Genomic DNA, 17,522 nt, shown 5'->3' on the forward strand with positions numbered 1-17,522 from the left:
TCATCCCACATCTGAATCTGCTCTACAGTTAGAATATTGCTATAATCTGCCACATGTGTAATGGAGCCAATCCCAGCATCAAAGGACCACCATGGCAGAGACACTTCCTGGCTCAATCCTTGTCACACTCTCAGTAATGGCCACTTACAGGGAACTGCACATGGATGAATATGGTAACAACTCTGTACCATCTATTTATTTCCTCCCACCAAGATAATCCATCTTGTAGGTTCTGAACTGTACTTGTCACAAATTGGAATGAAAACCTTGAGTTCATCTACAAATAATTTATCTCTTACAGAAGATACAGGAGACACATGGAATTGTCTTTTTTCACACTATGTAGGTTTTTGTAATTCTTAACAGACTTCTGTGCTCAGCAATGAATTAAATCAGTGACAGCAACCGCTTGAAAGAAAACCACAGTCTTCAGCAGAAAGCTGAGACAAGCCTCAGCAAAGGTTTGGTAACATTAATATGAAATAGCATAAAGTATTAATATTATTTAGAGATTACAACATGCTTATGCACTTTGATTCTTCCCCGTTCCATTCTTTAAAGTTAATTTAATACTTGTATATACTTAACTTGAATTTTGGTAGTTAATATGCATTTATCTGCTGTAGACCAATTTTATATCAGAAAAATTATTTGCAGTTTGAGATCTGAGCTTGCAATTTCTGTCAATTGTATTTTGGGAACATAACAAACACAAACATTTCCCAGTTGTTCTGGCAGGCTGCTTACAATTCATTTTGTATGGCAGATTGGCTCAACAGGTGGCCACAGAATACACTGTTATTTATTCTGAAAGACACCAGACTTCTTGCAGAGATGATGAAACCATAATGGCTGTTAAGAATGCAAAGGATGCTGACCATGTAAATTAGTACCTGTAAATAATACATAGGCACTGCTGTATTTCTTGAGTACTTTCACAGTAGGACACAATATTAACTACTTTCTGTGCTAGGAGGGATCTTGAAAAGAACACAACTATACATTGAAAACTGCTTCAATAAAAAGATAGGCATTATGTCAGATGTGTGAGAGACAGCTCCTTTTTTCAACATGTAACTTTAATTTGCTGCTTAACTGTTTCTTAAAAATGACTTTGAGAGAGCCATCAAGTAAAAACACGTTGCATTTTACAAAATACCAATAAAAATAGGTGGACAGAAAAAGGCCTGAAATGAACTGATTAACTAGCCATAAATATATTCCATACTTTTTCAGGACTGAATTTTAAAATATTTTTAAAGGAACACACACAGTAAATCATGTAGAGTTTCTCACTACAGCCACATGGTTGCAGGTTAACTGATTTACTGTCATATTTTAAAATAAATTTAAAAAATAATATACTTACTGGCAATTTAAATGTTCTCTTTTCCTAAGCAGTAAAAGGAAGTAAAAGGAAGACCTTTTTTCACAAAAAGACTTATCTGTTGACAGGAACACTAGCAAGCAGAAAGCTGCAAGACTTAATTCGCAGAATTTACTTGTCCAAGCAAGTTACTCAAGATAGATAGCAAAGGTAATAAAAAGAAATAATGAACAAACCAGTTCTTTTCATTGGTTGAAACCAACACTTTCACCAATACAGCTTTCTCTTTGGATCAGATATTATCACACAGACTGGCAGGAAGTCACACCCTGACTTTCACTGAGTGAAAATCTGGCTCCACTGAAATCTCTTCTTCTGGCTATGGAGCAATGAGATGACACCACATGCCTATTACAGTGTCTGAATGCACTGGCTATGAGGAGTTACCTTTTTGACTTCATATTTAATGGCCAACTTCACACGGCTCAGTGATGCTCTGTGTCTCTGTGCTTCAACTGGCTCAGAGTTTAAATCCCCATTCAGAATGGCCTCCACCTCTTCCGAGTCCCGGCAGAGATCAAGAACACCAACCACAAAATCCTTGCACTGCATAGACAGCTTGCGATAGTCATTCTGAAACAGAAGGGTTAGAGAAAATAGCCCATGACAAACAGGCTTAAGAGTCAATGGCAAGGAAAAAAGAACCTGTACAAGTTGCTAAAAATTAACAGGATTTAACTTTTATGTACGATGTCAAGTTAGGAGTCTATCAGATATCGCAACATTTTTTGTCTGGTGGAATTGTTTCTTCTCTGACACATGGAGGCCACTTGAACAGAAGATGATGACACCTATTTAGCAGAGCAGGACCACTGCATAATACCATGTTGAAAATCACCGCGATAGGCAGCAAGGGCAAGTTGAATGCACAAATAAGAATTGCACAAACACCCAGGACCAGAATTATTTAAATACTACCCTCACAAAAACTTTGCAGACAATTAATGAAGTAGTTCTTACAGGGTTGCCTCTCAGGCTACAAACCTATTTCTACTCTTTCTTTGCTGCTAAAATGGAAAATGGCTGCTTACTCTTCAGTCTAATGCTTACTGGTTTAATTTCTACCTCTTTTTTTCTACATCCCCAACTCGCCCCTCTCTGCTTCCCACTTACCCTTGGACCTGCTTCACGCCCAACAATGTGTACAACGGGCTACAAAGTAACTGCATAGGATAACTGTGTCATGAATTGGGCACTAGTGCTGTGGACAACATACTCCCCATTTCCTGTACAGGCAACACAGAAACCAGCTTTTTCAAAGACAGTTCAAAGACAGTAGGGTCATGACACAGCTGAAGTTTAGAGAGACATTTCTGAAAACCTCAGTCCTTTTATTTAAGAGCTCTGTCCACCTTTCCCTTCCTCTCCTTCTCTTTCACTCCCTGTCTGTAACAAACCCCACCTTGTCCAAAAGTCGCTTATTTCTTTAATCTCCATTTTGTTTGTTCTCACTCCATGAACCTTCCCTTCCATTACTGCTGGAGTCAACAGCTCTGTTTACATTACCTTCTGAAAGTATATAAAGCCAACAGTTGCTTTCTGTTATTAAAAACATCCTCCTCCTTCCTCTTCACATTCTTTTCAGAACATAATCTTGTAGTAAAGCACTACCTTCTTTTTCTCCCTCCCTACTTCCATTATTGCACAGCATCACTGGCCATTTCCAGAATTGTACATTGTTGACTATAGGTGTGAAGTCTTACTATATCACATGGAATGATCTCCTTCAGATCTTCAGGTTTTCATTCACTTTGGGAAGGTATCTCAAGTTCTGCCCATGTGCTGTGACCTTTTCTGTGCAGCTATTAAACTCCAGCACCCAGGGTGCAGTCACACTGCATTTTGTTGCGTTAGTACCTTATGCCTGGCATGCAGCTCATGAGTTTCACTCTACATCCTTACTCTTTTTGCTGCCTCCCTATGAGCAACATTATGCCTATTTTTTTAGGTGTTACCTTTAAACATCTCAGCTGCTTGTATATTGCAAAGATTTCCATCTATCTGTTCTCCCTTCTCTTCTGATAAAACATTTGTGGTTACATTTCAAAATTTTAAGATAACTCTGTATAGCATGCAAGTGTAAATCTTTGCTTGCACTTTTGTTCATGCTTATATATGTCTTCCACCACCATTGTGACACGACCTAGAAGTCCTTAGCTGATACATACTTCAGTAGAAATCTTGATCTTCATTCATGTGTCCACTTCCTCCCAGACAGATTTCTAGGACTTCTTTATCTAAGACGCAGTCTCTGATTTCCTCACAGGAGGCTACAGTTGGAGGAGGAAAATTGACTGAACCTGCCAATTTTACCTTGTTTTATCCAATGTTTCAGTCGTCTGAAAGCTTTCTTTTTCAATTATTCCACAGCTTTTCTTCTTTTTGTTTTCATAGAATCATAGAATCCTAGGGGTTGGAAGGGACCTCGAAAGATCATCTAGTCCAACCCCCCTGCCAGAGCAGGGTCACCTAGAGTACATCACACAGGAAGGCGTCCAGGCGGGTTTTGAATGTCTCCAGTGAAGAAGACTCCACAATCTCTCTGGGCAGCCTGTTCCAGTGCTCTGTCACTCTCACAGTAAAAAAAAATTTTCTGATATTCACCTTAAACCTCCTATGCTCCAATTTGTATCCATTACTCCTTGTCCTATCACTGAAAAAAGCTTAACTCCATCTTCTTGACACTCACCCTTTACGTACTTGTAGACATTGATGAGGTCACCCCTCAGTCTCCTTTTCTCCAAACTAAAGAGACCCAGCTCTCTCAGCCTTTCCTCATAAGGGAGATATTCCACTCCCTTAATCCCCCCCAATACGTAATCAAAAGGTCAGTCTAAGTCTTCTGTCTATTTTTGTGTTTACTGCTAATTTTCAGACACTGTCTTTTTTAAAATTACTTCTTTGGGGTACCAATTTTTCCCTTGTGGTTCCTGCCTTCTCAAAAAGGCTTCCTTACTGCTTCTGCTGTTCTAATTTTCCCATTTAATCCCATTTTTTTCTTTTTCCCCCTTGCCCAGCTACCTTTTTCCTCCTTGCACTGCTAGTTCTGTTAAATTTTTAAATTAGAATCTATAAAATAGGATAGAGAAAGTAATGTAAAGCTACTGAGAGCACATTGTTTTGGGAAAACATAAGAAAAGAGGCTGTGTAGGATAACTGCAGGGATCAGCTATCGACCCCATAGGTCAGATTCAAACATGAATCAAAATGAAACACAACTGGAGACAAACAAATACTACCAGGAATTGCGTTCTTTTGGAAGACAAACATCCCAGATACAGACATGGAAACAACCAGTCCTAATCAGAGACCTAAACAGGATCCAGTTATTTCCTTTGGTCAGAGATGGCAAATTAATTCAGTCATCAGTGAATCAGCAGGATGTAAGGTTATTTTAGATTTGTTTTTGGTAACCAAGGAGAACAGAAGAGCCAATTATAAAAATAATACTGGGATGTGTGATTAAACTCAGTGAAAGGATAAGCAGGCATATGCATGACTAAGATTTAAGACTTTTTTAAAAAGGAAGCTAGGCAAGGGAGTAGAATGTACTTATAAGCATGGAGGTCTGAATGCAGAGGCTTTTCAGTGTCAAAGTGATCAGACACCAGATCCTATAAAGATAAAAACCTTGCAGAGGAAGACTCCAGAATGGTGGCCACTACAGCAGTCTTGAAAAAGAGAAAAGGGGAACAGCCTTTCTTGACAGTTCAAAGAACGTTTCATCACAGAGGCCACGAATAATAAGCATAAACTGCTGGAAGTCAGACAGGTAAAGGACATTAAGAAAAGCACAAAGAGGTAAGACAAAGTAAAAAGAACACAGGGATTTTCTTCAGGAAGACAGAGACTAAAAAGACAACTCCAGTAAAGCCAAAAATAATACCATACCTTCAGTTTACCTATATTCTTAACACTGTTTATATTGTTTTCACAACAGAATTATCATGTACCTCCAGCAACTTGAGTGACCTCTGTCAAATTTCCAACAAAAATTGCTTATACTTTTCACTACAACTAAAGAAAGGTATTTACTAAGATGGTTACACAAAATCCACAATAATCACCAGACACAGCATAATATTAGTACAGCAGGAATAAAAATGGTAATCAATTTTACACCTATAAAATAGGTGTAAAACCTCTCTTCACACACATGGGAGGACACGCTAACTTCACTGACTTTAGAGGAAGCACTATATAGCTAAAAGAGAAACTACACTCATTCTCACTTGAATTTGCAGACACACTTGTAACTTTATAAAAAAATCTTTGGTTTAGTATTATTTCTATCTATCCTGTGCTCAAAAGTGACATCTCATTAAGGTTTAATAAATTTAATTTAGATGGTTTTGTATTATTCAATTAACATAGGCTGTCCAGTTATGAGGAGCGGCTTCACTAACAAGGTCCTTTATCATTCCTTTGCTAACTATGAAGAAAGAGAAGGACAAAAGGCAGACATAATAGTTTGGAAATAACAATAGTTGCTTCCAATAAAAAAGTCAGGAAAACATGTTTCCTTGTGTTTAAGCTATAACCAAGTCTCTCTCACAGGCAAGTACATTAGTAAAGCCTAGCATCAGGTTCATATAACATAAACATTCAAGTTTCTGCTATAGTCACACACAGCTTAAAACATCAATTAAGATAATTTTCTCAATTAGTACAAACTAAGCAAAAAGCATACATTTTTATTGGCAGTAACATTTGTGAAATATCGCCTACAAATGTCAAAGTGGTGTAAAACCAACTTACTTTGGCAAAAGGGGGACAAATTGTGATTGCAGTATCACATGAAGGCTGCTATTTCAACAGACTACAGATTGCTTCATTTTGCTGTTCTCTCCTGAGAACACTCATTATTGGAGCTCCTGACTGATCCTGGCAGAGGATACAAAGTTCTTGCCCTCACAGCAAGCAGTGTATTAACTGGCCTCCCTAAAAATACACACATCCACTCTCTGAATAGCCCTGCCAGATCCTGAAGGACAGAATTCTTTGCATGGATTCCTTGCTCACTACACAAGAGGTAGACACATTTCTAATAGAAAATCAACAGTGCTACAGGTATCTTGATAGTTGCATAGACCACTTGCTTATAAAAGGTATGCTTTTCAACAGATAGGAGTAAAGATATGATGGATTAAGCTTTATTCTGTCAAATTTAAAGATTAAATACTGGTTACATTACTTAAAAGTGCTGTTAAGAGAACTGTTAGAGCCACAAAGATGATTAAGGGAGTGGAACATCTCCCTTATGAGGAAAGGCTGAGGGAGCTGGGTCTCTAGTTTGGAGAGGAGGAGACTGAGGGGTGACCTCATCAATGTTTACAAATACGTAAAGGGTGAGTGTCAAGAAGATGGAGTTAAGCTTTTTTCAGTGATGACCAGTGATAGGACAAGGAGTAATGGATACAAATTGGAGCATAGGAGGTTTAAGGTGAATATCAGAAAAAATTTTTTTACTGTGAGAGTGACAGAGCACTGGAACAGGCTGCCCAGAGAGGTTGTGGAGTCTCCTTCTCTGGAGACATTCAAAACCCACCTGGACACGTTCCTGTGTGATGTACTCTAGGTGACCCTGCTCTGGCAGGGGGGTTGGACTAGATGATCTTTCGAGGTCCCTTCCAACCCCTATGATTCTATGAAAACCAGTATGTACATTGCCAATATCTGACTCAGGCTTTGAATATTACATTAGGAAAACCTGTTGGATTTCCTTCTCCAGGTCTTTACTTACGTATTAGCAAATAAAATTTCTCAGTCTACTTGATTGCTTTACAGAATTAAACAGACAAATACTACCCACATTGTAAACATGGGACATAATTCTTAAGCAATCTGCCACCTCTAGGTGTTATGTGAATACAATCTGTGCTCTCAGTCATCCACAACACCTCTGCTTACTCTTGAGAAGATACAAACAAAGCTACCAGATCACTCATCTTTGCCATATCCTAAACAAGGCTACCAGACCTCCCTGTGGGGAATTATCCATGTTTGAGAAGCCCTGCTAAACACTGTGCAAGTTACTATGCAAGCTAATCTTCAGGGGAACACCAAACAGAGTAAGGCACCAATAGACCTGCTTATACTCTGGGGTTCTTTGCTGGTTTTAACATAGGGTCTCTGCTTCCTTATAAAAAAACATGCTTCTGCAATTCATTCCCAACCTAACTCAGCTGGTTTGACCACCCGTATGATCTTAAATTATGTCTCAAAAAAAAAAAAAGTTACACAGACTTCTTTGTAGCATCAAAAATACCAGCCTGGATTCTGCATTTCACAGATACCGTAACTGACACCAGTACATAATGGACAAGTGATGGTGACTGGAACAGCAGAACCGTGGCTCACAAGCAGTTTCAGATGACTTTGGCACACAACAGTTGGATCTCAGCCTGCCCAACTCGGCATATTCTGTTCTTACTCTTAATATTAAATATTACCTTGTAAGCTCATCCAGAATTTTTATGAAGAACACACCAATCTGTGTGCAAAGAATGAAGCATCTGAACACCAAATCTTCAGCCGATTTCACCCATAAGATTTTCACTATTCCAAAGAAAATTTATACTGAACAATTACATGCAGTCAATCAAAACATATACATATTTGTTTCCTATTATATTAAGAGCCACAATGCTGTAAGCACCACAGTTTTTGACTAAGCACAGCTGCATAACTGGCCCACACACATTATATGCAACACTAGATTTCTGTTGCGTATTACGTATTAAATGGCTGATTTAAGGTCACGTAGATAGTCAGTTTGTGTATATAACTGCAGGAACTGTATATGCAAATCAAGCACATAATTGCACTAGAGATTATGGATCTGGGCCCTATCCTTTTAAAAGTGGGACCTAAACGTAGATCAAGCTCGAACATTCTTTGTTAGTTCAGCTGAGATAACACTATGCAAATTTACTTGGAACAGTGACAGATGCCACTTTTAGATGCACGTCCACATCCTCGATTGGTTTCAATAGTTTTGAGCAAAACTGGGAACAGGGATTTATCCTCTATAAAGCAGGACTACGATCTTTTTGATCCCTTGCTATGATGGACCAAATTCTGGTATGATACCAGCTAGTGCAATTTCCACTGGGAGAACTGAGCTTGCTTAATCCAGGACAGTATTTAGCTGAAAACTGGTGTACAGAGATTATCACGTAGCTTTTTAGTTACCTTGTCCTGTTTTTTTCAATGCTGACTCCAAAGGAAAGTTCCATCAGCTGTTCTGACTGCATTACTGTGCCCATTACTGTGCAGTAACAGTTTTAAAGTTCTGAGGGAAGTGCATAAATATAAATTAATTTTAGTACCCCACAGCAGCCACAGTGGCCAGAGCCTGCTAAAAATAGAACAAGAAAACATAAAAAATTGGGAGTATTTGTATTGCAAAGTATTTTGTGGTGATACTGGTATTGGAAAACATTCTCCAACTAGGGTAATGAATGCTTTATGATATCAAGACAAGATACAGTTCCAGATTGAGCTTCCCTAGCCAATCTATCAGGCAAGTACAAGGCAGTACACCTTGGAGATCTCTAACCACTCCAAGACAGATGCCAGTAGAATACCACGCCATCATTTTTTCTTATCAGGCTTTTTCCTTTCCAACACAGAAAGGAATCAATCCAGCACATTTGATCCACTTTGGAAACACTTTCAGATCAGGTTATTCTGTTTGATTACAAATACCCTTACAAATATAAAAATTGGTAAAGAAGCCCAGAGTAAAGCAGAATTCTGGTTTTGTATCTTAAGACATAGAACTTAATCAACAATGCTGCTTTCTTTCTTATTATCTTTCCTACACGCAAAAAAGTCCTCTAAAAACCTGACAGGAGAGAACCTCATCAGCTGCTTTAAGAGACTGAAACTTGGTATGGAAGAGTAAAGGGGTTTTATTGCCTTTTTTTTTTTTTTTTTTTTTACCATTTGGCAACAATCTTGACTCAGACAAAACAAACTGAAATTTCTGGTGTCATCTAAAATCCTTCTGTCAAGCACTGGAATGGGAACTAGGATCACCAAGGAAGGAAAGAGAACTATTTTAGTTCCTGCCCTGGCCACAGGGATGACACACTGCTATACAGACTGCTAAAATGATGTCTTACTGCTCTGACACTGATAACCTCTACTGTCCCCTTAGCTGGTTCTGAAACCTAAAAAAGAGTCATCAGCTTGTTCAGATAAGCCAATCATGTTTCACCAGGATTAGAAAATGCAATGAAAAACCTAAAGGGAGGAAGATTAAAAAAAAAAGTGAGCACTTAGCAGGGAGACAAGAAAAAAAGAAATCGAAAGAGGGAACTAAATAGAAGAAAACAAGGGAAAGAGGTAAGTGGATGCAAAGAACAAAAAGGGGTAACACTGTCAAGAAGAAATTACAATAAAATAGATCAAGAAGAGCAAAAGGAGCAACAGAAGCTTGGAACAAGGACTTCACAAAACAGTAGGAAGTAAGAGAACTTGAGAATGAAAGTTAAGAAAGAATGGTCTTTAGGGCTCCAGTTTCCCCATCAATTTTAACTCATTTACAGTACTTATTTTTGACTATGCATCTTGCATCTTCCATAAAATATAAGGGTTCAGTATTTTCTTTGAATCTTCTCCATACTTCTAAAATGAAAATTAAAAAAAATGGGTATTTAATAAGTTTTTTTTCATATTCCCGGGGAACTGTCACGAATGGAATGCCCTGAGCCATCTTCCCACATTTCTAATGCACTTGTGCAAACACTGATTTGCACATGCAAATCAGAATTCATTAGTGCAAATTGTAAGTGACAAAGGCACACTAGACTTTGCATACACAAATGACGTTACGTTCAATTTAGCAAGCATTTACTAGGAAGCTTTGCCCTCAGGCATTTTTAAACAGGTTCACCCTATATTATTTCTCTGTGGAAAAACCACCTAGAAAAGTATTTTTCCGTATGAGTGCCCCACATCCAGAAAATGCATTGCTGTTAAATAACTTTATGGGCCTTCATGTACCATAGATACTAAAAATAAATCATTAATATAATCAAAAGTCACTTTAAAGAGATTTTTCCATTTCTTTTGTGGTAGATGAACTATTTTGTCCTTCTTTTTTTAAATCCTGAACCAAGTCTGCTCAATGTTGTGCTATAGATTGAAATTGATTGGAATACTTAAGCATATCCAGTGATGATCCTAAAGGAAAGAGCACCAGAAGTCTGTTAGTCATTCTGCCTTATGGAGAGTGCGAATGTAAGACTAGAAGCCTTCTCCTTTGGGACATGACAAAGCACAGAGTTATTAGCAAAACACACTCAGATGACACACCTATAGAAAAGAAAGCACCAAGGAGTTATAAACTGCACTTAGACCCTCTGTGGCTTCTGTAAGACACAGTGGTGCTGATTGCTTTCTCCTTGTTCTACCCCTATGGCCCTCAGCACAGCATCTTGTATTACACCCACACTAGGAGCAGCCCCATCATTAGCCGTGCAATTACAGCCCTTCCTAGACTTGGTTTAATGCTGATGTTAAAGAGTTTCTTGCATCTTATTTTTCCTCCTCCCTCCATTTTCTGCTACCTCTTCTCCCCAGGAAGGGCAGCCAACCATCGATGCCAGAGGAAAACAATTAACTCTCCTACCAGGGCTGGTAGAAACAGAAAGAACACTCCGAGATGCGTAACGATGAGAAGGAAAAGAGATGCAACATCAATTAGAATACTTCTTTCACCAAAACGTTTTGATATTGATGAAAGGCTGGAATTTCCATGCTAGCAAGAAGCCAGGAACAATTTCTACTGTAGGTTCTAAAACCAGATCTAATAATTTATATCCTCTCCTTATAAAAACATGACACAGCTTGCCTTAATTCAGCTTTTGGTGGCAGAGACAGTATTTTGTGTTCTTCAGGAATCGTGTAACAGTTACATTGAGTCACTAAGCCCATCAGAGTTTCTGAACACATATATAACAACAAAATTTGTATGCAGTATCACAAAAAAAACAACACGATAGACTGTGGAGTTTCTGAGGTGCCAACCCAGAAAAAAAATACTGCAGGAGAAAAAGTAAAATTAAGGAAAAAAAAATAATAATAAGAAGAAAAAGGTTTGTACCTACAACCACCAAAGTGTTATACTGAAAACTCCATCTTGGGCATATGATTCTTGACACCCAGTCACTCTCAAGTTGCTGGCCTAATTGAAAAGGAATCAATGCTAAGCAGGACTGAGGTGGTTAGGCACACCAGACACTGAACGTTCCGTTCACGGTCTCTGAATGAGGTACCTAACTGTCCCTCACCGTGCGGGGGACACAAGCCAACAGGCTCAAGGCATATGATTAAATTACCAAATTCTTCAATTTTATGTTCACAAAGAGCCTTCCCAGTTTAGTACTTTTTCAGCAGAGGAAAAAGAAAAATCTGACATTTTTCCTATACTCCTGAAAAAATATGCTGAGTACTCAATCCATTTGCCACTTCACACAATACGCAGCAAGGTATGAGGGGGCTCCTTCAGGAAAGGTTTAAGCTGACTTTTACATTTTATTAGTGCATGGTATAATACAAGAGTCCTTCTCAGCACTCAAACTTTGTTTTTAAATTATATTTTAACTGACTCAGCTATATCTGGAACTATAGACTCTGAGGAGTCTAAAACTGTTTCTTCTTCTTTTGGTAAACTTCATTAATTTCTGTCTACATTTCTGCAGGTTGTATATTTCTTCTGAGCACCCCATAGTGTTAGCAATGCTTGTTGCTGTTTGAAAAGGTTCACATATCTTCTGCCTCTCCTAGTTAATTTATTAAGATACTAAACAAACAAGTAGCACCCAACATTGACCCTGCAGAATCTCATGAAATGTTTTGTTAAAACCAGATACAATCTGTTAATATCACTCCTCACCAAGAACAATCCATCATTCTCTAAGTTGAGCTTTTCTTTTTACACACAGTTTACTGAGGTTTGATTTTTTGGTGGGGTTTGGTTGGAGAGGAGTGGGCATGGAAAAAGGTGGGTGTTATTGTACTTTCTAAGGTATTCAATGGAACTGCAAAATAATTTTTAAAAAAGCAATGGGCAACAGTTAACTAAGTCATTAATTGCCTGATGGAGAGGCTAAAATATATAGAGAAGCCAAGCCACAGACATACTTAACCAGATACAGCTCAAAACCAGATATCAGGACCTATATCTGTAATCAGTCTAACAGCTGGTTTTGAACAAGTGACATTTCTATAAGATGCATTAAAACCCCCCACATTCTGTATTCTTAACAATTTCAAGACATCATTCAAAAGTAGTACAAATAAAACAGAAGGAATAAGGTCAATCCTGCAATATGCTCATGAACAGCACGTTTCTGCTTCTGCACCTACACTTCTCAGCATTTTTAACTAAAAATAATCTTCATCTGCTACAGCAACGAAATTTGTTCTGCCTGCTACAAGGTTATCAGAATACACACTGTCCCTTTTTCCGATTTTCTCCATAGGCAGTTGGAACAAAAGCAACTTCATTTCATTAAAAAAATCTTTTTCAAAGGCTTACATATTGAAAATTCACAATAAAGAACAAAAATACAAAAGGGCTGGCAACTGAAAAAAACACAGCAAGTAATCTGAAGCAGCTAAGGACACAATGAAATAGCAGCAACTTTAAAACAGTAACAGAGAGAAACACCAAAACACCATTACCTTGAATTCTTTTTCAATGTTGGCCAACTTGGCAAGTTCATTGCTGAGTTCTAGAGCAGTAAGAACTGGATCTTCACTGGAGAGGGAGAGATAAGCCGGACTAGCCAGTCCTTTGTATGCATTTATTCTTGACCTAGAATGACTGAAAGAATCATGCTTTTGTTTTTCTGTACAGTCATTACATTTGCAGAAATAATCATGGGGTCTTTCTATCCTTGCTCCTTTCATCAATAGCATGTGCACGACTTCGTATTTTTGGCAGTGGGCAGCTAAAATTATGGGAGTGATATCTGGAGAGAAGCGGGTACCGTCTTCGTCATAGGAATAAAAATCATCATCCTGGAGCTCCTGCTCGCAGGGGCTCAGAGTCAGTCGCTTATTTACTGAAAACCCAGGATGATTCAAAATTGCTTCCACTATCCTAATGTAGCCCTTGCTGATTGCGAGCAGCAGGGCATCTCCGATCCGTGCCAAGTTCTCCTTTTTCAGCAGAAGTTCTGTCACTTCCAAATGTTCATTCCCTACAGCAAGCTGCAAGGCGTTTTGGCCCATGTAGTCAACACAGTTGACATTCAGTGTTTTTGACTCCTCCAGCATCTTGCGCACCACAGGGATGTTCCCATACTCTGCTGCATCCAGAAAGCGCTCCTCTTCAGCCGTGAGACTGGTGCCCCTGTTGTTGAACATGAACGCAGGGCCTCTAATGGCCTGTCGCCTTCCTTTTTCCCTCATCATAGTCATCCGCCTCAGAGATGGACTTTCTTCAATGTACCTAATGAGGAAACAGGGAGGTAACAGAATCTCACTATGTCGGTTGTCTACAGATTCCACTTCTCTTATGGCTACAAAAATAATGACTTGTTTTGTCCCTTGTCGTTTTCCCATCTACCGACAAGAACTAACTTCACTGTAATCTTTCTGCCTTCGTGCTTGCTTATCTGCAGCCTCGAGGCACTTACAGGTTCAATGCCACAGGCCATTTCTGCTTTTTAGCATGGTTGAGGTTTTTTTCTTTGCTTTGCGTAAGACAGCAATTACCTTCAAAAATCCCTCCCAACACACTTCAGTATATATATAAAATGAACACACACCTACTGTACAACTTTCAGGAGCAATTAATACTATCCACCACAGGCATTCAAACTGATGGTTTAAAGAAGGCAACATTTATGCTTCCCATATTGTAGTTCACATAAAAGAGAGGTGAAAACAAGTTTTCTTCCTGATGTCTTGCCAAGCAATACACAGCAAAGCCTGATCTCCTGCCTTCTAGCGTTACTACCAGAAAACAAATCTGAAAGACTCTATTCACTAATCAATTTAGCAGAAGTGTAAGTCTTTGAAACACAACAGTTCATAAACATTTAACCCACTTTTTGGATGCTAGCAACTAAACTTGTCACAGATTCCGGATACCAATTCAGTGTAGACTGGGATCAGCTCTCACTCCAGCTGGACTTCTGCAATGCCATGGTTCATGTTGGGCCTATTTTTGTATTTCTATACACCTACCATTCCAGGAGCTGAAAGTAATGTTAGAAATGAATGGTAGTGTTGATTTTGCATTCTAGTGTTAGAAATGTAGTGTTTGGTTTGGTTCACATATATATATTCTAGTGTTAGGAAGATATAGTTTGTTTGACCACATATGTATTAGGAACATATAGTTTGTTTGACCACATTTATATTAGGACCACATATAGGAATATATAGTTTGTTTGAGATATATTTTAGTGTTAGGAATATAATTGTTTGTTTGAGAGATATCTACACATTCCAGTGACACCTGGAGTGGTTTATGGGCCAAGAAACTGAGGGACTTAATTGGGCTCCATCTGGGGGATCTGAACATGGAGAAGGATTTATGGCCCAAGATAAGGCCGAACAAAGCTACTTCTATGCTGCTCTTCAGGGCAGGATGACACCAGTAGATTGTTAATTGGGAAGACAGCCAAGGGGGCAAGAAAGGTCAAAATTTTACCTTAAAAGGTAAAAAGTAAACGGCTAGAATGGAATGTGTAAACAGGGGCGGGAAATTTATAGGATAATTTGAAGCGTCGGATAGGCTGTAAACCCTGGAGTACTCAGCCAGTGGGGAAATAGGGGAGGGAATTTTGCGTCGGGAATAGGGAATATAAACCGTTATTCACCTTGCTATAGGTGTGCCTACTTGCTTAGGTCACCCATTCTTGCAAGGATGTAAATAAACTGTGCTTCGCTGAAGGATCTGTGTGGGCCTGTTCATTGGCGCGACAAACGTTTCTCACAGTAAGAAGCTAGCTAAAGTTATTACATGAGTGTTTATATATAAACATATTTAAATGTATATATAAATATATACAAATATTTTTAAGCCCTCATGCGTTCTTAAAATACAGTCAAGAAAAATGGGAAAGTCAAAGAGCTACTGAACAAAAATTGGGATGCCAGGCTGCACTGGAAAGGGAAAAACATAGGAAAGTGAGATTGCTTAGGAAGGTGAACTGAGAATTGGGGAGGCTGTGAATTCCCCTCAAAAATTGGATGCAAAAACAGGAGGAGGGGAAAAAAGTAGAAGGAAAGAGGAATAAAATAAAGGGTGAACAAGCTAATTCAGAAAACATAGAAACTGAACAAGATACCGGCTGAGAGCAGTAGGGAGCAAACAGGAATGCACCGAGAAAAAAGACAGATCAGATATTGAGCTGAATCTAGCTAGATAAGGAAACTAGAGAGGGCAGAGGAGGTTCAGAGAAGGGAGCCTAGGAGCTGCAAAGAAAACAGACCTAGAACAGGAGATTAAGCAACAGACACTACCTGGCTGAAAAAAACGACTGCTGGACGAGGTCTGAAACAATGGAATAGAGGGGATCAAGCCACAGTGGTCACAGCTGAGGAAGAACAGAAGCATTTACATCTGCCAGAGCAGAGGCCAAAAACCTGAAAAGGTCTGCAAATAAATGTGAAACCCATCAGCAATTTCTCTTCCCTTGCTAGTCTACCTCAGTATTAAGGTGGCCTCCAGCTGCTACCGGTTAATCCATTAGCTCAATGGAGAGAGATTACTTGAGCTGATTTGATGGGCAGGGAGACACCAGTGCAGCTGATAAACAATATATGAATTAACGGAGGGTATGCTTTGCATACAGAGAACATTATATATGTGTTACACAGAGACAAACAGGCTTTACGAATTTCTAATTTAGTCCTATGTGCCTTTGTTCCTCACCTATAGAAAAAGAACAGTTGGCTCCCATTTTACAGGAACATTGTGAAAATAATTTATTCACTTCAGCAAAGAAGTCAGATACAGGAGTAAAAGGCCAGACAGAAATCTGAAGAGGAAATTAATCCTTTTACCCTCAGTGCAAAAGCCAGGTAACGTGCACTAGGAGTGATATGGGTCCATGTAATGAATGCTGTAGGCAAAGCAAAGTATTAAACAGTCCTTTTTAAGCAAACCCCACCAGTCTACAAAAAGACAGACCAGGGGAAAAATGCCACCTGCACCTTTGGTGCACACAAAGATTATTCATTTAAGTGAACATAGAGGAACCTGCACAGGCAGCTTCAAAAGCTGCATATCCTAATTACTGCAGGTTCAAATCCACAACCAGAGCAACAGCCACTCAAATGCAGGTGGGCAGGTTTTGTGTGTGTGTGATCTTTCAACAAGGAGCTTAGCTATATTACCACTGTACAAAATATGCCTGTTGACATCACTGGATTTCTCCATATGTAGCAATGACAGCCCTAACGGTTTTCACTGGGCATAACTAATTTGATTCAGCTCTTAAGAGTATGTCTGGCCTTCCAGTGATCTGCATCAGCTGTAATAAATTCAGCAAAATTTAAAATCTTAGTCTTTAAAATCTTTATCCCAGCTACAAATATCATAAAAGCTAGTCCCTGTTGAGAACATTTCTGTTAACACAAATGGGCAGCTTCAGGGCAGACCAGGTAAAGAGATTGAAATACTCATTACCAAGGGCAAGTCTCTCTGGGGATGAAGCATTTGATCTTGCAGACCAGGTGAAGAGATTGAAACACTCATTACCAAGGTAAAGTTTCTCCTGGGATGAAGCATTTGAACCTTTTACATTTTCATCTGTGGTTGGTATTTCTAGACTACCAGAAATTACCTGGGTGGCACTACAGGATAAGAAATCCTAACTGGTATTTATACGTGGCAAAACTGCTTTGCCAAACATGACAGGACCCTTTTATTTTTTTTTCCCCTTCTGTACCACTTTGTTCAAGTCTATGAAAAAGGCTGCAGGGAGGATCTGTGACTCTGTTAAACACAGAATTGATTTAATGTCTTAAAGCTCGGGCATATTTCAAATTTGGGAGTACTCAGATACAAAGATTTGAGCGAGTACATATGGTGAACAGCCACAGTATACTACTACCTTATTGCCCAACAAAATCAGAAGTAAAACCAGAAACACCATCTTTT

General features: G+C 38.9%; 1 protein-coding gene across 2 annotated transcripts in view; it reads right to left on the reverse strand.

Annotated features, from left to right (window-relative positions):
* The window catches only part of TRPC3 (transient receptor potential cation channel subfamily C member 3), a 48,769-nt gene that overhangs the window by 23,764 nt on the left and 7,483 nt on the right, over positions 1–17,522 (reverse strand). For both annotated transcript variants that reach the window (XM_051619231.1, XM_051619230.1), the window contains exons 2-3: positions 13,085–13,856; positions 1,775–1,960 (exon numbers count right to left, since the gene is read on the reverse strand). In XM_051619231.1, the coding sequence (XP_051475191.1) occupies positions 1,775–1,960; positions 13,085–13,825 (927 nt within the window). In that variant the 5' untranslated portion in view covers positions 13,826–13,856. The remainder of the gene's footprint in view (positions 1–1,774; positions 1,961–13,084; positions 13,857–17,522) is intronic.

Source organism: Apus apus, chromosome 4 (genome assembly GCF_020740795.1).
Source record: "Apus apus isolate bApuApu2 chromosome 4, bApuApu2.pri.cur, whole genome shotgun sequence".
NCBI classification, from domain to species: Eukaryota; Metazoa; Chordata; class Aves; order Apodiformes; family Apodidae; genus Apus; species Apus apus.